Below are 24,305 nucleotides of genomic sequence, written 5' to 3'. Positions count from 1 at the left end.
GTATGCTAAAGTCAAATTGAACCAGATGGAAAATGTAGATGGATATACTATTCTTGTCCCCTGTCCATGCAGCCTTCCACAGCGTTCAAGCCTAACCTGATCATCTCATGGTATAAATCTTGTCCTATACAAGTTTTACAAAGGGAAGATGTCTCCTTAGGAAGATCACTAAGACTTTCTTAGTGATGGTAGTAACCTTGTCATTCTACTTGTATAGCTTGATGATGAACGTATGGAGCAAATGTCAAATATGACTCTGATGAAGGAAACCATAACCACTGTGGAAAAAGAAATGAAATCACTAGCAAGAAAAGCAATGGATACAGAAAGTGAACTTGGCAGACAAAAAGCAGAGAATAATTCTTTGAGGTAAACTAAATTGCCTTTGAACAACTAATAGTTTATTATAAATAACTCTGCTTTTTGTAGTGTATTTTATAACAGTAATTAAATTATTTGTTGACTTTAATTTTGGGGAGGGTTATTACCAAGCAGCTGTAGAAACCTCAGCACACATTAAGTGATTTCCCCAAGATCAATCACAGATTGGCAGTGCCACACTTCACCAGAACTCAAACTTTAGTCATCTCAATCTCACCTCTGGAGAAAGCCTCAATGCTTAACTAGAATAGCTTTTACAAAGCCATTCTGGGTACAGCACGTTGGGCTTTGGCATTTGATTGTTAATTTAACTTTATAACTTAAATTATGTTGTGGAGTTGAACACACAAAGCACAGGCTTTACACAAAGCTTAGAAGAAGTGTGGTTTAGAATATAATAAAAAGGCGTAGCAGAGAAACAGGAACATGTAATGGAACTTTTCAACTGGCCGCCGGCTGCTGTGCTTAGCCCTTCCTGCATGCTGGTGCTGTAGCAGAAGAAAGTCCAGGAAGGCGGCCTACAGGCACTAAGTGGAAGGGAATGAGCTTCTGATGACCCCCGTGTTCATGGTTTTGTTTCCCTTTTAGTTTCCGTTGATGTGGAAACTAGAGGTTCTGCAGATGCAGTGAGGTTGCTTTTCAGTGTGTCTGTGAGCGTCTGAAAAATAGTAGCTCACGTGTGTGTGAAACAAATTACTAAGTTATGGATAATACTTGGTTCACATATATGAGTTCCCGGAGTCTTCTCTGTGATCTTTCAAGGGTCTGTGGTGTGTACATTGGAGTCACTTGTCAGGGTAGATCATCACTCAAATTCCTCCCTTCATCTTTGTTAATTTCTGGCTTAAAAGGACATTGAGGTTTCAGGTAAAATAAAAATAATAATGAAATAAAACAACATCAACAAGAAAGCCTTGGAAAATCAAGTGTAAAGAAAATCACCCATGATTCCATAACCCAGGGAAGACTTGTTAATGTAGGTCTGTTTCTAACCAGAAGTATTTTTATCTGTGTGTATAAACTTGTTATGTAATTGACTTCATCCTATATTCAGTTATATATTTGAGCAGTTTCACTTAATTGTGTACCATAAGCATTTTCCCATCTCTTCAGAAGTTCTTTGAAAGCATTTTAGCAGTTTATTAAAATACTCTAACAGGTAGATGTAGAATTGGAGACTTTTTTGGTTTACGTTTTTTTAATAGTATTATTGAAGTTTGGTCTATTTTGACATATGTATGTACCTGTATAACTGTCACCCCAATCAGGATAGTATCCCTAACCATTGCTCCCAAAAGTTTCCTCATGGCCTCTGTCCCCTGTCCTGTACCTTGCTAATCCCTAGGCAACCACTGATTTGCTGTCTGTCATAGAAATTTGTTTGTATTTTTAAAAATGGTATATAAATGAAATCATACAGTATACTTTTGTCAGGATATTCCGAGATTTATCCCTGTCATCACATATAAACAAGAATTTATTTCTGTTTATCACTGAGTAGTATCCATTGTATGGATATAGGTCATAGACATTTTGGTTGTTTGCTGTTTCGGCCTAAACAAATAAAACTTATGAATGTTCTTCTGTGAGTCTTTGTATGGACATATGCTTTTATTTCTCTTGGATAAATCCTGAAGAGTAAATAGAGTGACTGAGTCATGTGATGGATATATGTTTAACTTTTGAAGAAACCATTAAACTGTTTTCCAAAGTGGTTGTCCTATTTTATTTTACATTGGCACCACCAGTGAATGAATGTTTTGGTTGTTCCATATCCTCACCAACACTTGGTGTGTGGTATCTTAATTTTAGCTATTCTAATAGGTATGTTATGGTTTTAATTTGCTTTTCCCAATGACTAACGATTTCACGTTTCTGTTCATATGCTATGGGCCTTCCATATATCTTCCTTAGTGTCTGTTCAAATGTTTTGCACACTTTTATTGAGTTGTGATATAATTATTAAGTCATGAACATTTTTTCAGTATTTTAGATATAAGTCCTTTGTCAGGTATATGTTTTGTACATATTTTCTCCCTGTTTGTGGCTTGCCTTTTCATTTTCTTGACAGCGTCTTTTAAGGAGCATATCTTCTTGATTTTCATTAAATGAAATTTATTCATTTTCAGAAATTCATATCCCACTTTTTGTGCTCTTTTAAAGAGATCATTAAACCTAAGGTAACTGAGATTTTCTTGCATGTTTTCTTCTAGCAGTTTTATAGTTTTAACTCCTAAATTTAAATCTGTGATCCATTTCAAGTTACTTTTTGTGTATAGTACTAGACATAGATCAAAGTTTACTTTTTTGCATATGGATATCTAATTGTTCCAGCACCATTTGTTGAAAAACTACCCTTTCTACATTGAATTGTTTTCTACCCTTGTAGAAAGTCAGTTGTCCATACAAGTGTAGGTTTGTTTCTTGGTTATCTATTTTGTTCAATGGATCTATTTATATATCTTGATGCGAAATACAACTCTCCCAATTAGTTTGTTTTAAGTCTTCAAATTAGGTAGTGCTAGTCCTTCAACTTTGTTCTTTCTCAAAGTTCTTTTGGCTATCCTGGTTTCTTTGCAGCTTAATTTTGGAATTAGCTTTGAATTAGCTTCACAAATATACAAATAAGCCTGATTGGGAATTTAATTGGAATTGGGGGAATGACATCTAAAGGATATTAAGTGTTCCCACTCATGAACACAGTATCTCTCTCCCATTTCCTTAGATCTTTAATTTCCCGTAGGATATTTTATTATTTTTAGTGTACAGGTCTTATGCTTCTTTTGTCAGAGTTATTGTTAAGTATTTCCGATTTTTTGATGCTGTTGTAAATGGAATCTTAAAACTTCACTTTCTGATTGTTTATTGCTTGATACGAAAATACAGTTGTTTTTAAAATAAACTTTGTGTTTTAGAACACTTTTAGATTTACAGAAAAATTGTGAGGATACTACAGATTTTCTACATTCCTCATACCCAATTTTCTCTGTTATTAACACCTTACATTAGCACGGCACATTTGTTATGATTAATGGACCAATATTGGTACATTATTACTAAAGTCCATACCTTATTCAGATTTCCTTAGTTTTCCCTAATGTCCTTCTTTTGTTCCAGGATCCCATCTAAGACACTACATTACATTTAGTTGTCATGTCTCCTTAGGCTACTCTTGGCTATGACAGTCTAAGACTTTCCTTATTTTTGATGACCTTGACAGTTTTAAAGTACTGATCAGGTAATTGGTAGAATATCTCTCAATTAGAGGTTGTCTGATGTTTTTCTCATGATTGGAGTGGGTAATATGGTTTTGAGAGAAAGGTCACAGAGATAAAGTGCCATTTTAGGGTACATATATATCCAAGGTATCGTAAGCACATACTATCAATATGGTTTATCACTGTTGATAACCTGGCTGAGGTAATGTTTGACTTTCTAGAATGTCATATAATTTAAATCATGATATAATTATATAGCTTTTTCAGGCTGGCTTCTTCTTCTTAGCGATGTGCATTTAAGGTTCATCCATGTGCCTTGATAGTTCATTTCTTCTTAGCATTGAATAATTATCAATGTTTGTACCACAGTGTGTTTATTCATACACTTATTGAAGGACATCTTGGTTACTTCCAGTTTTTGGCAATTATGAATAAAGCTGCTATAAACTTTCTCGTGAAGGTTTTTGTGTGGAAATAGTTCTCAAATCAGTTCAGCAGATACCTTGGAGCACAATTGCTGAATCATATAGTAGAATTATATTTAGCTTTAATGCCAACCTCTCTTCCAAAGTAACTACCATTTTGCATTTTCACCCATAATGAATGAGTTTTTCTTGCTCTACATCTTTGTTAACATTTAATATTGTTAAATATTTTTGTATTTAGCCATTATAATAGGTGTATAGTGATAGCTCATTGTTTTAATTAGTAGTTCTCCTGTGACAAATGATGTGGAACAACTTTTCATGTTTATTTGCCATCTGGATATCTTCTTTGGTGAGGTGTCTATTTAGATCTTTTGCCCATTTTTCAGTTGTCTTTTATTATTTTTGAGTATTAACAATTTTTTGTATATTTTGGATACAGATTCTTGTCAGAAAAATGTTTTGCAAATATATTCTCCCAGTCTGAGCTTTGGATTTTTATTTTTTCATCAGTGTTTTTTGTAGAGCCAACAATTCAAGTTTTGATACAGTTCAACTTGCCAACTTTTTCTTTCATGAATTGTGATTTGGGTGTTGTATTTAAAAACATCACCAAACCCAAGGGCACATATTTTTCTCCTCTGTTTTCTTATAGAAGTTGTATAGGTTTTGCATTTTATCCTTAAGGTCCGTGATCTATGTTGACTTAACTTTTGTGAACGATGTAAAGTTTGTATATATATTCACTTAATTTGCATATGGAAATCCTGAAATTGTTCTACCAGCATTTGTTGAAAGACTGCTCTGTCTTTGTTATCTTTCCTTTGTAAAAGATCAGTTGCCTATATTTGTTTGAGCCTTTTTTCTGGCTCTTCATTCTGTTCCATTGATCTATTTTGTTTATTCTTTTGCCAGACCATGCTGTCTGAAAGAGCTGCCATAACCTGCAGTGAACTTTGTCTTCTTCAATAGTGTATTGGCTATTCTGGGTGTTTTGCTTTTCCATGTAAACTTTAGAATTAGTTTCTTGATATTTATAAAATAGCTTTCTGGGATTTAGATTGGGTTTGCATTGAATTTTAGATCAAGTTGGGAAGAATTGACATCAATATGGAGTATTTCAATCCTTGAACATGGAATAAATCTTCATTTATTTAGATCTTTGATTTCTTTCATCAGTTTTTTGCAGCTCTCTGAATATAGATTTGGAGAGTTCTAGGTCATTCAAATATTTCTTATGCTCTTTTCTTCTTTTCTCTCCTTCTAGTATTTCAGTTATACCCACAGTTACTGGATATTTTGTTCTATGTTTTTCATTCTTTTTTTCCTCATTGTATTTCAGTTTGGGAAGTTTTTATTGACCTGTCTTCAAGCTCAGTGATTTATCCTTGACTGTGTCCAGTCTACTGATGAGCCCATCCAGGGCATTTTTCATTTTGGTCACAGTATTTTTTTCTAGCATTTTTTGTTATTCTCTCAGACTTTCTCTCTGCTTACATTATACACCTGCTACTGCATGTTGTCTACTTTTTCCATTAGTGTCCTTAACCAGTTAATCATACTTATTTAAAATTTTCTGTTGCATATTTCCATTCTATGTAATATCGGAGTCTGTTGTGTACCATATCCTTTCCACATTCTAATGTCCACAGAATCTGTAGTGATTTTCTCTTTTTCTAGTCTGTTGTTTTTAGTAGCCTTTTCAAAGGACCAATATTTTGCTTTGTTGATCCTTCCTATTGTTTGTTTTATTATTTCATTAACTTTTGTTCTTTATTATTTCCTTCTGTTTTCTTTAGATCTATTTTCCTTCTTTAAGTTTCTTTAGATGAATGCTTACATTATTACTTTTGAGGCTTTCTTTTTTCTCATATACATATTTAAAGCTATGAAATTTCCTCAAAATACTTTTTTGAATGTATCATACATATTTAGTGTACTTCTTTCTTTATAAAATATTTTCTAATTTCCATTATGACTTCTTATTTGATTAATTGGTTATTTATTTATAAGTATGATTTTAAGTATTCAAAAACATAACAAATTTTTATCTTTTTGTGATTGATTTCTTGCTTAATTACATTATTTTTCAGAACATATTGTTAGATTTCAAATTTCTGAAATTTGTCCTCTTTTATGGTCAATTGTTGGTAATGATCTGTGTATACTTTAGAAATTATAAATTAGGAAATAGTTGAGTACAGTGTTTTATATGTATCCCTTAGTTCATATTTGTAATCATGTTATTTAAATATTCTATATTTGTACTAAATTTTGTGTCTCATTTACCAGAATTTCATGGAAAGAGTTGTCTAAATTTCTGGCTCCAATGTCTCACTTTTTGTTTGCTCTTGAACCTACTGTAATCTGCCTTTCTCCCCACCATTCAATCAGAACTTTTCAAAAGGGTAATATTTACTTTCATGTTGCTCCATCCTCAGTCTTTATTTTATTTGACCTATCAGCAGCATTTGACAAAATTGATCAGTTGTGCTCTATTGATTTAAACACTCTCTTCACTTGGCTTCTGATATATCATGCTCATTTGATTTTTTTTGTTTTTAACTCTTTGGCTTTCCTTCCTTAGTTTCTTTGCTATTTCTTCCTCACATCCACAACCCCCACCTCTTAGAGTGTCCCTGTATCTATGTTCATCCCTTAGTGATCTAATCCAGCTTCATGTATTTGTTCTTGACTCTCAATTGTATATCTATAGCCTAGAATTCTCTCTTGAACTTCAAACTTGAATGTCCAACTATCTCCTTTTGTCTTCATTATGATGTCTATCTAATAGCCATCTCAAACTGAACATTTCCTAACCTCAGTTTCTCCTCTCCACTACCCTTTTCCCTCTGGCACACACAAATCTGCTCTTTTTCAGTTTTCCCATCTGAGTAAATGGAAACTCCATTCATATCATTCTTGGCCTGAAACCTGCATTTTTATCCATCCATATCCAATCCAGTTGATCCTACCTTCAAAATGTATCCAAAGCTGAGCATTTTTACCAGCTCTGTTGCAACCTTGCTGATAGTGAAAGATATTTTGGTAGGTATAGAATTCTAAAGGTTGGGAATTATATTTATTTTAACACTTTGACAATACCTTCCACCATCTTCTTTCATTATTTCTGCTGAGAAGTCAGCTGTAAATTTCTTTTTCAACGATCAATATCTTCTACTCTATAATGCATTCACATTTATCATAGGTTTCCTATTTATATATACAAGAGAAAGAATGATAAAGAACCTATTTAGGAGCTGTATAATCCAGCTGCATTCTATATTGTTGAAATACTGCTGTCCCTGTTCTCCATTTTGTCAGTTGATGAGAAAATTACAAGTTTGATTCCATGTGTAAACTCTAATTATTAGATGTTGAGTCCTGAGCACAGTTCAGCATGTCTAGATTTCAATATCTCTAAATTGAATACAGTGTTCCAGGCCAAATCAGACAAAACAAAATGCATCCATTGCTGTTTGGGTTTCACTGCTGATAACAAAATCCCCAGGGTTTCAAAACCAGTACTCATTATCTGTGTTTCTATACTGCTTAAATAAGCTTTGTAAACAAGTATAGTAATTTAGTAGCAGAATTTTTCTGTCTTTATTTCCATGTCAGATAAATTAACACTTGTAAAAAGCTGGTGTGTTTTCAGAATACTTCCTAGAAGCAGATTAAAAACAAAAACCAAAAAAACTGTGTTTCTGCATCTGTGCATCAAACATCTCGAGGTCTAAGAAGTTAGAATTCTCCATGCAGTTGAATGGCTGGTAGAGATATGTGTTAATAAAAAGTTAGTTTATGTCTCTGTGTTCAGTTATTCCAAGACAGGTTTAATATGAGTTTGGGTACTTGAGCCTAAAATGATTTCAGTGTTAAAACCTATGTGAGTAAAACTACAAAACTCTGGTGAATAAAAATCAAAGGAGAACTAAATAAATTAAAAGATACTTCATGTTTATGGATAGGAAAACAGTATTGTCAAGATGTCAGTTCTTCCCAGCTTGATCTACAGATTCAATGCAGTGCTAATCAATATCACAGCAAGTTATTTTGTGGATACCAACAACTGAATTCTAAACTTTATATGAAGAGTTACAAGAATCACCAACACAATACTGAAGAAAAACATCGGAGGACTGACACTACCCAACTTCAGGTCTTACTGTGAAACTATAGCAATCAAGAAAATGTATTGATTAAAAAAACAACAAAAACATCAATGGAATAGAATAGAGAGCCCAGAAATAAACCCACGTAAATATAGTCAATTGATTTTTAACAAAGGTGCAAAGGTAGTACAATAGAGCGAAGACAGTCTTTTCAGCAAATGGTACTGAAACAACTAGACATCCATGTGCAAAAATAATAAAAGACATAGTCATCACACCCTTCAGGTGAACTCAAAATGCATCATAGGCCTAAATAAAACGCAAAACTCTTAAAACCTCTAGAAGACAATGTAGGAGAAAACTTAGATGACCTTGGTATGGTGATGACTCTATAGCACCAAAGGCAAAATCCATGAAAAAAACTGATAAACTGTACTTCACTAAAATTAATGTCTTCTGCTATGCAAATGACAATGTCAAGATTATGAGAAGACAAGCCACAGATTGGAAGAAAATACTTGTAAAAATCCCATCTAATAAAGGACTGTTATCTAAAATATATTTTTTAAAAACCTTTAAAAAGAACTATAAAACAACCCAATTAAAAAATGGGCCAAAGACATTAATAAACACCTCACCAAAGAAGAAATACAGATGGCAAATAAGCATATGAAAAGATGCTCCACATCACAAGTCATCAGGAAAATGCAAATTAAAACAAGACTTAGAATGGCCAAAATCCTGAACACTGACAACAAATGCTGGTGAGGATGTGGGTCAATAGGAACTCTTATTCTTTGCTGGTGGGAATGCAGAATGGTACAGCCACTTCATAAGACAATTTGGCAGTTTCTTACAAAACTAAATGTACTCTTAACCTTTCAGTCCAGCAATTGTGCTCTTTGGTATTAACCCAAAGGAGTTGAAAACATGTTCTCACAAAAGCCTATATCTGATGTTTATAGCAGTCTTAATCATAACTGCCCAAACTTGGAAGCAACCAAAATCTATTCTAGGACTCTGGGCTGTACTAGAGGGCAACTGTGTCAAATTCCATATTAATGTCAGACTGAGGACCTTTATTATGTGATTTCTTGCCCGTCAAATTACCTACAGGACATTTTCCAAAATTACTTTAAAAATCTATCATTTGGTTCTGATTATGTCATGTTTTGTGATGGAATCATCATATTATGTGCACTGAAATTTATATTAGGTGCAGATTTCTCATCTTGAATTTTAAGTCTTAGAGTCATTTTGAGATAAAGCATGCATTTCAGTCTCTGTTAATAAACTGTTGCTTGTAATATTATCTGTTAAAATGCTGTATGGTAAATGGAAACAAAATCCATCACCACATATTATAGCTTGGCTTATCAGTGCTGTCATCTGCAGAATTTTGTATTTCATTCATTTGAGTTTCTCTGGAGATTCCACCTGACTGTAAACAATTATCTGTAAAAGCATTAATTTGGGTATCTCTGAATGAAGCTCTCTCAGGACTGGCAAAAGAAATGTATACATCTGAGCATTAATGGAAAGTGTAACTTGAGAACCAAATGGCAGTTTGGTTTGAGAATAAGACCATACGGAGGGATTGGGAATCCCAGGGTGTAGAAGGTGTAAAGTTTTATGAAATACAAGACATCTGTACAAGAAATGAAGAAACAACATTCTTTTGACTGTTTTTCCTCATTGTAAATATTAAATGGACTTTTACCCCTGTCCACTTGTACACTTGTGCTAATTGGCTCAACAGCGTTAGGATTTTCAATTATTGAAAGAGGTTAGCTCTTTTTAGAAAGCATCTGAACCTAACCAAGGATCACAGTTGCTATTGACAAAAGAATTCAATACACATAGCAGCATCCTGGTTTTTAATACTTCCTACCAACGTTGCCCAGAGGAGTTGGTTGAAAGCCCCAAAATGGGCTTCTAAAACCCTATTAGGTAGTGAAAGCCTTCTAAATATGTCTTGGAGGAGTTTTAGAAGTCTGTTTCCTGACATGGCAGTTACTTGAGTCTGGTTCAGCTTTATTTCCAAAGTGCCTATTTCTTGGATGTCTATTTTAGGTGTGGAGTTATTGGTCAGTGATTTAAAGGTCTGATGTGAAAATTTCTGATTATGCATGTAGTTTTCCATTTCCCTTTTTCTTACTAGATGGATTCCTGTGTAGTGGAAGAGTCTTTTTATTATTTTGGAAAATATGTAGCTGCAATGCAGTTTAACAGCATAAAGATCGCCATGATGTACACTGGAAGGTTTTGCCATAATTCTCTGCTTGCCTTTTTAGGACTCATTCATTATCATTTGAATTGATACATTTATTACATTTATGCTTCTTATTTTAGCACACATTTTTTAAAAGTGCCGTTTTACAAAAATAAAAATAAAAAAGCTAAGAAAATAGTCTTTTAGAGCATTTGAAGGGATTCTTCAGTTGTATTGCAGTAGAATTTCACTACATTTTCAATTTTTTCTTACTGTTGACTTATTATGCCATCCTGCAGGTAGTGATTTTCGCCCCCCAGATGCATGCTGGATGAGGGTTACTAGGTAGGAACTTGTAACAGTCCATTGTGGTGCACAGGATATTGGTCTCCACTGTCCAGGGCAGCTCCACCAAAAGCCAAATAAGCTTCTGTGGTAGTGCCAATGTGACTCCTGTTGCCTTGCCTCCATGACCCAGGGACAGTGTTGTTGGCTCTGCTAATAGCTTCCTGGTCAGCCAGAGGGCTGCTACTTAGCTCTCTGCTGCTGCTGCAGGAAAATTGGTTACCTTTTTATTTCTTCCAGTATTTCAATATATATAAATTATCTAGATATTAGCAGTTTCCTTGTCTTTTTCCTACAATATTATTAAAGTATAATTGACATACGGTATGTGACTTAACTGCACATGTTTAAAAGATACAATTTAATAAACTTTGACATATGTATACACCCATTAAATTATCCCCATAATCACTATAATGAATATATATCATTTCCAAAAGTTTTATTTGTGATCCTTCTCTCATGTTGCCTCCCATCCATCTGCCACCCTATATTCAGGCAACCACTGATCTGCTTTCTGTAATTTTTTATTATTTTGGATTTTCTGGAATTTTATCTAAATGGAATTGTACATTTACTCCTCTGTTGAACTACTTTCACTGAGCATAATTATGTTGAGATTGATTAATCCATGTTGTTGTGTGTATCAGTAGTTGATTCATTTTTTGAGTCGTATTGCATTATATTGATACACCAAATGGGCATTTGGTTTATTTTTAGTTTGGGGATCTAACAGAGTTGCAAATGCAAGTCTGTGTGTATATATATGCTTTCATTTCTTTGGGGTAAATACCCAGGATTAGAATGGCTGAGTCATGTGTTGGATCTATGTCTAACTTTTGAAGAAATTGTAAAACTGTTTTCCAAGATAGTTTTGCCATTTTACATTCTTACCAGCAGTGGGTGAGAGTTCCAGTTTCTTTATATCCTTGCCAACACTTGGTATTGCCCTTATAATTTTAGTAATACAAGAGTAGGTGTGTAGTATCATCTTGTGGTTTTTATTTGCTTTTCCCTAATGATCAGTGATATTGATCATGCATTCTTTATTGCCCATTTTTATTGGGTTGTTTACTTTTTATATTTAACTTAAAAAAGACCTTTATATGGTCTAACTAAAAATTCTTTGTTAAATATGTTTTGAAAATATCTTTTCTCAGTGTATGCTTGCCTGTATCTTTTGATGAACACAGGCTTTTAATTTTGATGATGTACAATTTATTGAAATTATTTTTATTTATATCATGCTTTTTATGTTCTATTTAAGAACTTTTTGCCAAACCTGAGGTCACTAAAATTTTTTGCTGTTTTGTCCTAACAGTATTACAGTTTCAGCTCTTACATTTAGGTCTATGACCCTTTTTAAAGTAATTTTTGTGTAAGGTATGAGATTAAAACTAGAGTGTTTCATTTTTTTATTTGGGTATCCCATTGTTTCTTATTTGTTAAGATTATCCATTCACCCATTGAATTGCTTTGGCATCTTAGTGGAAAATTAATTGATATATATATATGTGAGTCTGTTTCTGAATTCTTTTCTCTTCCATTGATATGTTTTTCCATCTTTATGCTGGTATCACTCTGTCTTAATAATTGAAACTTCATAATAAGTCAGAGTCAGATACCGTAAGTCCTCCCACTTAATTTCATTTTAAAGTTGTTTTGCCTGTCCTAGGGCTTCACATTTTCATATAAATTTTGAATCATCTTTATTGGAATCATTTAGCTACAAAATGTTTATTGGGATTTTGATTAGAATTATGTTGAATCTATAGATCAATTTTGGAAGCATTGTTGAAGAACATATTGAGCCGTGATCCACCTATAAACACAGAATATATCTCCATTTATTTCAGCCTTTAAAAATTTCTCTCAGCAGTGTTTTATAAATTTTCAGTGTAAAAATATTGCACACCCTTTGTTATATTTATACCTAAGTATTTCATATTTTAATGCTTTATAAATGTTTTTTAATTTCAGTTTCCTATTGCTTTTTGCTAGTATATAGAAGCAAAGTTTATTTTTGTGTATAGCTCTTATATTTTTCAATCTTGCTAAACTCACATATTATTTGATAGTTGTGTTTTGTTTTTTGTAGATTCAATAGGATTTTCTACATAGATTATTATGTTGTCTGTGAATAAAGAGAATTTTACTTCTTCATTTCCAATCTGAATGTCTGTTGTTTCTTTTTCTCACCTTATTGCAGTGGCTAGAATTTCTGGTATAGTGTTAACTAGAAGGATAAGAACACTCATTCTTGTTTTGTTCTTGATCTTAGGTGGAAAGCATTCAACCTTTCAATATTGTGATCTTTGTAGATGTCTATTATCAGGTTGTAAACATTCTCTTCTATTCCTAATTTGCTGAGATTTCTTATCAAGAGTGGATATTGGATTTTGACAAATGTCTGTTCTGAATTTATTGAGCTGATGATATTTTTTTTAACTTTTTTTAGTCAGTTAATATGGTGAATTACATTAATTTTAGGTTGTAAACCAACCTTGCATTCCTAAGTTAACTTCACTTGGTCATTATGCATTATAATTTTTATATATTGTTGGATTAGATTTGCTAACATTGATTAAAACTTCTTACATGTATGTTTATGATTTCTCCCAAAAGCATTATCATTTTAGCTTTTATGTTGGGTCTTCTATATGTGGTGTGCTCTAGGGGTCAAGATACAGTGTTTGACCACATGGGAATCCAATTGTTCCAGCACCAGTTGTTTCCTTTCCTCACGGGATTGCTTTGACATATACGTTGAACACTAATTGACAGTACATACATGACCATATATATATTCTGCTATTTACATCATGTATTTTTTATTTCAACTATTACATTTCTCATACTTATTATATCTGTTTTTTTTCTTGGTTCTTTTATCATATTGCTAATATCTTCCTCTTTCTTTTAATATGTGTACTAGTCTAATTTAATTTTTAAAATTTATTTATTCTCATAGATCTGTTGGATTCTGTAATCAGTGTGATTTTTTTGTTGTTGTTGCTGTTTTTGAAATGGCTGGCCTTTTCAAATGTTTTGTGATTTTGCCCCATGAACACAATTTTTCCACAAGTATATAAGATATTATGTCAGCCACATTAAATTTAGAGAATGGAGGACTGAAGAGTCCAAAGATGAGAGAGGCACTGTAAAATTGCAGTCACTCTTTGTCTCACACAACACCTGCTTTGTCACTTTTTTGCTTGTTGCCTCACTGGGTTAAGCAAACTAGAAGGCACTTCTTAACAACCTTGATTGCACATTGGAATCAAATGGTGAGCTTTTAAAAAGTAGTGATTCATAATTCCTGTCCTGAGAGTTTTATTTATCTGGTTTAGTTGTGCAGCCTGGATTTAGGATCTTGTTTTACTTCTTAGAGTTAAAATTATAGATTCACAGGAAGTTGCAGAAATATACAAAGAGGTTCCATGTACCCTTCACCCAGTTTCCTACAATTAAATTTTGCATAACTATAGTACAATATCAAAAGCAGTAAATTGACATTAGTATTATGTGTACTGCCACATTCAAGATACAGAACTATTTCATCTACACAAAGATATCTCTTGTTCTACCCCTTTACAGCCATACTTTTCCTCCTCCCAGCCATCACTGACTTCTGGCACTCACTAATCTGTTAGCTCTACAGTTGCATAGCTGTGACTTTTGAGATAGGCTTTTTCACTTAGAATGTCACTGAGATCTAAGTTGCTGCAGGTATCAATAGTTTGCTGCTTTTTTATTATTGCTGAGCAGTTGAATGTACCACGGTTTGTTTAACCATTCATCTCTGGAGGGACATTTTGATTGTTTCTAGTTTTGGCTATTACAAATAAGGTAGACCTGATTTATGCGTTTAGTGGAATCCTTAGTGTGGCAGGGCTCACGTCTTCTATTTATATTTATTTGTTTGTTTGTTTATTCTCTTTTCCCCTTGTTTTTCTTATCTCTATTTTCTATTTTTTGCCTTTGTGGACTTGCTTGAACTTTTTTTAATACATATTTTTAAATATGTTTTTATTGATTTTTAGAGAAGAAGGGAGAGGGAAGGATAGAGAGTTAGCAATATTGAGGAGAGAGAAACATCAAGTAGCAGCCCCTCATTCCCCCTGCTAGGAATCAAGCCCTAAACCTGGGTATGTGCCCTGATTGGGAATCAAACCAGTGACCTCTTGGTTCATGGACTGACCCTCAACCACTGAGTCACACCAGCCAGGCTGAACATTTTTTTAGTATTCCATTTTAATTTACCTATAATACTTTTGAGTATCACTATAGATGTTTTCAATGGTTGCTCTAGGTATTACATTATACACACAGAACTCCTTGCAGTCTATTGGTATCACATTTTATCAGTTTAAATGTAGAAATATTGCCTTCCTTTAAATCTTTCCACCTTCCCCTGTTTGTCCTAACAGATACAGATTTGTTATTTGTTCTGCCCAGGACTTAAGTTCCTGTAATGTTAGTGGTCAAGTTTTTCATTGATGTTTGTTTAGTCTATGATTTTATATATTAAGTTAGCTATTATTTCTTTGAATATTGTATTTATTCTCTCCTTCTGGTATTTTGATTAGGTGAATATTGGACCTTCTCAGTCTATTCTTTATATCACTCCCCTCTCTCTCTCTCTCTCCTTTTTTTCTGTGCTTTGTTATAGATAATTTCTGCTGATCTGCTTTTTTCCACTTATTGTCCCTTCCACTGTGTCTGTTGTGGTCCTAACTTGTCTATTGATTTTTTAAAAATTATTTCAATTCTTTTACTTTAATTTTTTTTAAATTCTCTATGTTTTCTTTTAATCTTCTGGTTCTTTTTTCTTTTTATTATGTATTCTATTACATATTTTGTATTTCAGTATTTAAACAACCTTTTTTTTTCCTTCTTATCCTTATCCAATGACATATTCATTGATTTTTAGAGAGCGGAAGGTGGTGGGGGGAGAGGGAGAGACAGAGAGAGGGAGAGAGAGAGAGAGGAACATCGATCTGAGAGAGAAACATCAATTGGCTGCCTCCTATTGAGCCCCAACCAGGGATGGAACTCCTGAGCTAGGTATGTGCCCTGAGGATTTGAACTCAAAACCTTTTGGTGCATAGGACAACACCACCAGGGCAACACAACTGTTCTTAAATTTCTATTTGAAAATACTACAATCTGAAGTTCTTGGGGATCTAATTTAGTTTGACTCCCACTAACTTTGGGTTATTAAAGTGTTTTTAAATTTTGATTTGTGAGCTAATTTTCAACATGCCTTTATCTGAGGTATAGTTCTTTGCTTGGATTGAGGGTATGTCTCTCCAGAAAAGTTTTATGTTTATTTCTGCTAAGTGTTCTAGATTATATGACCAACCTGGAACCAGATTTTATTTTGATACCTCATCTTGAGACTAAGAATTGCCAAGGAAGACTGTTAGTTGTTATTATTACCCTGAGCCTAGCTGTGGTTGGTTGACAAGCTGATTTTGTCTAGTCTGACCTTTTCACTTATGTTATAGTCTTCAGTGGCTTTATGTAGGGGACCTTAGTTCTAATACTTCTCTTTCAGGCATCTCTATGGCCTCATCTTTTGTTTCTGAGTTAAGACACAAGACCCTAGACAACTGAGACAGGCAAACCCCAACCACATCTAACATAACATCAGTTCAAAGTCTTACTGCTCTAATTTGGCTCCAGGAGACTTCCCTTACAAATTCTTACAAGTTTTGCTACACATTTAAAACGATGCTTCTTTATATTATAGGATGCTTCTTTATATTACAGGACTTTCAGATTATCTAGTTTCTATAATGTTGTAAATTGTATATTCTATTTGTTTATTGACTCTGAACTCAATGAGGTTCACTAGAGATTCCTCAACACCTAGTGCCTTGTACATACTACACACTTAATAAATGTGGAATGGCCCAACCGGTGTGGTTCAGTGGTTGAGCATCCAGCCAAGGACCTGGAGGTCACGGTTCCATTCCTGGTTAGGACACATGCCCGAGTTATGGGCTCTATCCCCAGTAGGGGGCGTGGAGGAAGCAGCCTATCAATGATTCTCTCTCATCATTGATCTTTCTATCTCTCTTTCCCTCTCCCTTCCTCTTTCTGAAATCTATAAAAACATTTTTTATAAAAATATCCTTAAATGTGGAATTAATGAAATGCTGTTCATTAAAGAATTATTTGTAATAGTGAAAAACTGAAGTTAACCTAAATGTCTAATACTGAAGTAACTCTTTATTTAAAAGTAGATGGCTATTGCTCATATTAATATTTTTCAGCCAGAAAATGATGATTTTGAGGACTGTGTTATGGACGGAAAATTATTCAATATTAAGTGTAGGTGAAAAAAATCAATTCAATTTTAAATTTATAGTATGGTAACTTCAAAATATTCATAACAGTGAGTAAGAAAAATACGGAAAAACACTGGATAGTGCTCACCCAAATGCTAACAGTAGCTTATGTTGGAGTGAGGATCGAGGACCCCTTTTACCTTTTATTCTTTAAACTTCCTATAACGTGGCTTTAGGAAAATACTAAAAAGAAAAATGTTGGTTAGTGTTCTTAAAAGTTTTTAGATTTAAATGCACTAAGAGATTGATAAAACATAAAAATTTCAGAATTAGTTTTATTATTAAAATGTTTACAGAGTTTTATATGAAAATACGGAAAAAGACCTTACTGATACTCAACGACACCTTGCTAAGAAAAAATATGAGCTACAGCTTACTCAGGAGAAAATTATGTGCTTAGATGAAAAAATTGGTGAGTTATCTTTTTCCTGATATTACTTTTTCTTTAAGTCTGGTGGAAAAATGTTTTCTTCTCTCAGTTATAACATAGATAAACCTGGAGATAGGCCCTTAAGTTAAAAGTTTAAGATGCAATCATGGAAAAATATGTTTTTCATTGATAGTAAACTTTTAGCTTAGCACCATAAGTATTTAGACATGGCTTCACATTTTTCAGCGAAGAAATAGCTAAACAAAGCAGCAACACCTCCTAATTTATAATGGTCACTTTTAAACTTAAAAGTTTTTGTGTAAAATTGTGGCTTGCTCTTGGCTTCGTAATGAAACATAGTACACATGTATATTACTCTAGGTGGAAAGTGTACATATATTTGGCTATGTCTGTGATATTACCTAGGATTATAAAGAAAATTATTTTTATGAAGTTTCCTATTTATGTTTCTTGCCAGTGATCTCTATGAAAATATGGTCATAATTTAATCTTTTTATAACTGTAAAGTAAAATTTTGATAAGGACTATAGAGGGCCATTTTAAAACAGAGGGAATATTTTTAACATTTGCTATAATGTAGTTCAAAACTGTCTGGCTAAACAATTTGGTGGGTGGAGGTGCTTTTTATTGAGATGGAACATACTAAAAAAGACAAATATAAGAGGGGAATATTGAAGAACTCATTTTTGGATATTTTAAGTCCAAGCAAAAATGTAAGGTAAGCAGTTAAATAGATAAGTTTTTATCTCAGAAGGAAAACCTAAGCTAAAGATACACATTTGGGACACATCAGCATATAAATGACATTTTAAAACCATGAAATCGCCTGGAGAAAATACAGAGGCAAAGAGGGTCCAGGACTGAGTGTGCAGAAGCCAAGGAGGTAGGAAGAAACCCGTGAGTGAGTGTTACTGGGGAGGCAAGAGAGCAAAATGTTTTCAAAAGGAGCTGAGCTTCAGATGCACTCGGGAAGCTAAGTAAGATGAGTATGAAGAAATGTGGATTGGCTTTGGAACTTTGGAGGTTTTGGTAACACGGACAAAGTCTGGATAGTGTTGCATGTGGACGAGGGAAGAGGTGGAGGAAGGACTGGGCGTGAGGAGGTAGAGACAGGAGACAATAGAAGACTCTTAAGAAGCTTGGCGGCTAAGAGTAGCAGAAAAATGGGCTAGTAGCTTAAATGGGATGTGAGGGAATTTTTTTCAAAGGAGCTCCAAGAGCTGTTTCAGAGCTTTCATGTCCTTACTTTATGCCGATGGGAATGAACTCAGATATCAGAACACCCAAAACATGTGGTTTGCCTGAAAGACAGTCCTGCCTGGAAAAGGGAATTGATGTATTCCCAAGCACTATATAGATCATCGCCTTGGCAGATGACACTGCCTCTCAGTGCTGCGCTGGATGGCCGTTGGCAGGGATTAACCGAGAGGTCTAGTCTAGCAGAGCTTCCCTAGTAGAGCTGTAGACCAGTGGTTGTCAAACTTCGGTGTGTGTCAGAATCGGCTGGAGAGCCAATAAGACCACTGGAGCCAGGCTTCTTGGTGTGGAATATGGCCAAAGCTTTTGTATCTTTACCAGTTTGCTCAAGTGGCTCTCAAGCTGTGTTGTGCATTAGAATCACGTGGGCGGGATGCTTGCTACAACATAATTGCTCTGGCCACTCAGAATTTCTAATTCAGGAGGGCTGGGCTTCCCAGGTGATGCTGATGGTGCTGGTTGAGGAAGCACAGTTTGAAAACCACTATTGTATACCTATCATTTAGGCCACAGCATCGATACTGACTTGCCAGTGTTTTCATAATCAAGTCAGGTGTCTTGGGATGATTATTTTCTAGGAATTTTTAGGGAAATTTTTGGAAGATCAAAATATTAGAAGACATTAGATTCTGAACGTGACAATTGAATATTTTATTAAGATCTGATAACATCTTATATACAACAGTAATTCTAATCTAGAGACAGGGTCAATTAGGGGGGAAATGATGGCTATAGTATTCCACCCAATTTACCCACCTACACTCTCCTCTCCAACAGGAATGTAAATGTACTTTGAGGACTTGTATATAGAGCTTTTCTTTGCTATTCTTATTCAAATATGTTAATTGCTCCTTTACATTTATGGGTCATTTAGAATTTCATGATTCATCTTAGTTTTTAATCACTAACCACAGAAGCCATGTTTTATTTGAGACACGTTACTTATTTTTAGTCATTGAATAAAATATAGGAGAATTTCCTTTGAAAAGTATTCCAGTCTGCTTGAGCTGGGAAAAAATTATCTTGATTAAAAAATGCCTTTGTGATTACATATTTAGATAATTTTACAAGGCAAAGTATTGCCCAGCGAGAAGAAATCAGCATTCTTGGTGCAACCCTCAACGATATGGCTAAAGAAAAGGAATGCCTGCAAGCATGCTTGGATAAAAAGTCGGAGAATATTGCATCCCTTGGAGAGAGTTTGGCAATGAAAGTATGTTCTGAAAACTGGTTTAAAAGAAAAGTTTGAGCTTGAATCTGAATAAAATAATAGGACTCTCTCAAATATTTTTTAGAGAGCTGAAACTTTAAAATCTAATTTTGAAATATATTAGGACAGTCTAAAGAAATATGTACTTTCTGTCATTAATTTGTGATTAACATGTACTGACAATAACTAATTGAAATACCAAATATTCAAATTAAAAAGGAAGCAGTGAGACTGATTTCTTTATAAAAGCTCACCAGAACTTATATCTTCAGGTAGCCACCTTGGGAGGCAATATGTTTGTTCCATTAAAACTGCCTTTGTAATTGTGTTCAGAACTAGATGCTCGTTTTTACGTCGTCTTTAGCCATTGAGACTAGACCATATGGAGCTGATAAATAAAGCTAGATGATCATCTCCATCCCTCAGTTTTTGTTGTTCGAACAACATAAAAGGCATTGCCAAAAAAGCAGGGAAATATTCATACCCCTTTCTAGCTCATAAAGTGATTCTGAAGGCAGTTCTAAAACTGTTTTCCACAAATGTCTTAAGCAAAGGCATCCTCATTGGAATAAGGCCTTGCCCCTCACTAAGGGAACTAATTCATTCATTTATCTATCCACCCATAAAAGAAGCATTTCTTGGCCCATTCCAGGTGTATTCTGTTAGAAACTGAGGAGGAGTGGGCATGCCTTCCAAAGCCTGTAGTGTAAATGGGAGAAAGAAATAAAGGTGCTTTTGTGATAGAATGTGCTAAGTGCCATAATGATATATGCACATTGTGCGGTAGGAGTTTGGCAGAAACGCACTTGATTTAACCTGGGGGTTGGACTAGGTGTGGAAGAAGATCTAGAAAGCTTTCCAGGAGGTGATGGTGCCTGGACTGCCCTGAAAACTGACAGGAATTAGCGAGGAAAAGATTGGGAGGAAGGGTACAGTGAGAGAAAGGGTGACCAGACAGGCAGAACGCCTTTAGAGAAGGGAGTCGAGACAGGCAGAGCAACTCATAGGAGAGCCCAGTGGCTTTCATAAGAGAATGTCGTGGGATTTCTTGATAGTTTAGTATGTCCAGAGAATAGATTGCAAAGAGGCAAGCATGGGGTGGAGGAAGGGGGTAATAGATGAGATGGGATAGGTAAGCAACAAATTATAAAAATCTAATAAATGTTGAGTTTAAACTGTCATCATCAGTATAGGGAATCAATGAAATAATGTAAACAAAATATTACAGTTAGATCTTTATTTTAAAAGAAACATTCTGGCACTTGTTAATCCACATAAAAGATGGGTTATAGGGAAATGAGAATGGTGACAAGGACACTAGTTAGGAGTAAAATGAGAACTGTTTTAGGATAGTGGCAGTGTCTGTGGGAGAAACATCTATTCTGGGAGTAAGACTGACAAGATGTGCTTTCTGACCGAGGCGCCACGTGAATCATTGTCAGGCATGAAGTAGGAAACACAGAACAGAACGGGCTCAGAGAGGAAGGTTACCAACATCTTTTGGACATGTGGTTGAAATACTCATAGGCTCTTGGGCTTTTAGGTTTGGAGAGAACTTTGAATTGAATTTAATAGATTTGGGAATCGTGAGCCTAACTGAAGCCATCAAAGTGCACAAGATGGTAAATTTTGGTTTAGTTGTTTAAAAGGCTGACTTACTGCTTTATAAGTTATACCTTAATATTTTTGAAAATTCTATGGCTTTGGGGGGGGTAGAGTTTTTTCCTCATACTTAAAAACTACTTTTTGGATAGTGAACCATGGTTTTCTGTAAAAACATTAGCACTTAGAAACAAATTATGCAGATCCTTCTGACTCTCGTTTCCCTCTGCTGTGTCTGTACCTCACGTTTCTTCCCCTCTGCACATCGTACCAAAATATCTTTTCCTTCACAAGGCAATTGAGTTGCAAATCCATTTGAAATCAGGAACTTCATGTAATGTAAGATCATGAACATGAACACGTCTGTCCTCTGAGGGGGGAAAGCTTTTTAAAGCAGTGTTAGACATTCAAAGGAAATGTTTTCTACAGTGATATTTTAGAGCTCAATTTACAAGGACCTTATAGTGAAAAGCAGTAATTACACAGACTAATCTGGAGATTCCAGAAATTCCTATGGAAAAGTCTATACTCTAATGAATAAGGTGAAGTTTTTTTATCTTATTGGTAATCTAAAAAGATGCCCCACTGCTTACTACCAGTTAAAGTTAGAAAACTCAAAAGCAAGTGCACAGATTTTTGAGTAATAAAAGCCAGAATTATTTGTGTAATATTTTAGTTTGTTTCTTTTCTGTAAGTGGCTTTATGACCATCTTGTCCAGTTTGAATTTTTAACAATTAACTTCACTGCATGTCTCTGGCTGGACAAACATATTGAAGTTGTACAGAAATATTAAATTGGTAGTGATGGCATAGCTTTCAACAGTTGGAAATGGTGGTATTAGGGCAATATGAAGAGGAAATGGGGCTGGTAGGATGTATTACTGGATTCTACCCAGTAATTTTGTTGCCCTGGATATTTTACAATTTTCTAAGACTATCTTACTTTCAAGATGAATGTGTATTGATAAAAGAAAGTCCTTTTAAGGTTTATAAACCATATTTAAGTTTAACCAAGTAATCACTTTCAGAAACACTAGAAGTCCAGTTAGTGTTTTTCAGAATTTAATTAGAAGCATATTAAATTGTATTTCAAAAGCATGTGTAAATATTCCATTTTAAGCAGTATTTTCTCTCTGGAGTGTTTCCTCTGTTGGCTTCTGCTTAGAGGGGTTGAACTGCTTTGCCAATGGGTATGTTCACCATATTCCAGTATCCATGACTGCCAGGTGTGGGACCTGTACCACGCTACTGGGAAGCAGAATGGGAAGCCAGAGCTAATACTGCCCTGGTGAGGAGCCCCATGAACAAAGGAAGCCAACACATACGCATGTGCGCAGGCACATGCACACACACACACAGCTAAGCTGTCTAATGAACAGGAGCAGAACTGGCTGGAAATACAGGTTTCCGTTTTCATCTTGTTTCCTTGCTTCCTAAGGGTTTCAAAATTCAAAGGGCAAAGTGAAATCTAGTTACATAGGGAAAGAACATTTTTCCTACTTTTTCAGGGCTAATGTTAGCCTGAGTGTGAACAGCGCCTATAATTAGTTCACCGTCAAGGAGAATTTTCAAAGGAATTGTGGGAATAGTATTGACGCATGAAGATGATCACACCCGTTTCAGTCTTGACTGGCTCCCCTCATCTGCCTCTCTCCACACCCTTGAAAAGGGACAGTATTGGTAGTTTATTTTATTTATTTTTTGCCCTAGGTCTAATGCTTACCTCCTCAAATATTTAACTCACACCTAAACTTCATAGTATAAGTAGCTCCATTCTAACAGCTTTTTGAAGAGGCTCTTGATGACTAATAAAAATAATATCTCTGATCAAAGATATTGTTCTTAACAACTAAATTTAGTTTCACATGATTCACGTTCCTGGGTTTCAGAAGGTGGGGTGAGGAAGGGAATCAGCCCTGCTCCCCATGGGGATCACCCTAATGCAAACCAGTGGTTCGCCTCCTAGTACAGAGTGTGCCCCAGTTCCTGTGTTGCTGGGTGGCTGCCCAGAGCTCTAACACACTGTTTCATATTCTGATCTCATATCAGTCACCCAAGCGTAGTGTAGTCTTTGCTTTAATGAGTACAACCTATTGTTTTATGTAGTGCAAATATTCACATTGATATATTAGGCTTTAATTTTAAAGTGTAGGAAAGGTGAATAGAGCATAAATGTTGAAACCCAAATGGAAATCAAAAGGGGGAGGGAATTTCTTTTTATTCATTCAGTTTTAGCAGAAATAAGTTTAAGATAATTTTTATGTCATGCTTATATTACTTTTCAAGGAAAAGACCATTTCAGGCATGAAGAACATCATTGCTGAGATGGAGCAGGCATCAAGGTAAACCATTCGTCCCACAAGAATTTGAGTATTTACTAGGGGCAAAGTACTATGTTAGGTACAAGGATAGGAAGAAACGGGGCTTAGTGTTATGTACAGAGTTATAACTCTAATATTGGAAGGAGGCCTAAGTCTGAGAAGGGAAGTAAAAGAGGGGTTGGCGTTTGCCAGGGAAAGAGGAAAGGAAAGAGGAAAGGGGAGGGGGTGAGGGGAGGGGAAGAAGAGGGGAGGGAAGGGAAAGGAGGAGAAGGGGCATTTAAAGGAGAAAGGAAAGCAAAGAACCATAAGACCACAGATAATGTTCAGGAGCCTCTTGAATGACTAGTAGGTGAGTGTTGGAACCCGAAGGGTGAGAGATGTGGAGGGAGGAAAGGCTGGACCCAGAGGCCTGTGCTGTAGACAAATGAGTCCTGCTTTTACCTTTGGGAAATAAATCATTAAGGAATTTTGA

The 24,305-nt window shown here is 34.9% G+C and overlaps 2 protein-coding genes across 9 annotated transcripts in view; one reads left to right on the top strand and one right to left on the bottom strand.

The window, feature by feature from the left end:
* The window catches only part of LOC308566070 (testis-specific gene 10 protein-like), a gene marked incomplete at its 3' end in the record, with an annotated part of 103,253 nt that overhangs the window by 28,514 nt on the left and 50,434 nt on the right, over window positions 1-24,305 (top strand). For all 7 annotated transcript variants that reach the window (XM_081156015.1, XM_081156016.1, XM_081156018.1 and 4 more), the window contains 4 exons: window positions 218-369; window positions 17,349-17,464; window positions 19,759-19,913; window positions 23,799-23,854. In XM_081156015.1, the coding sequence (XP_081012141.1) occupies window positions 218-369; window positions 17,349-17,464; window positions 19,759-19,913; window positions 23,799-23,854 (479 nt within the window). The remainder of the gene's footprint in view (window positions 1-217; window positions 370-17,348; window positions 17,465-19,758; window positions 19,914-23,798; window positions 23,855-24,305) is intronic.
* NPHP1 (nephrocystin 1) overlaps window positions 1-24,305 on the bottom strand; it is a 128,995-nt gene that overhangs the window by 93,309 nt on the left and 11,381 nt on the right. The window lies entirely within an intron of this gene.

This window comes from Miniopterus schreibersii (assembly GCF_964146895.1).
Source record: "Miniopterus schreibersii genome assembly, chromosome: 13".
Classification (NCBI taxonomy): Eukaryota; Metazoa; Chordata; class Mammalia; order Chiroptera; family Miniopteridae; genus Miniopterus; species Miniopterus schreibersii.
Note: the sequence above shows the minus strand (reverse complement) of the source record. Positions and strands in the feature narration are given on the sequence as shown.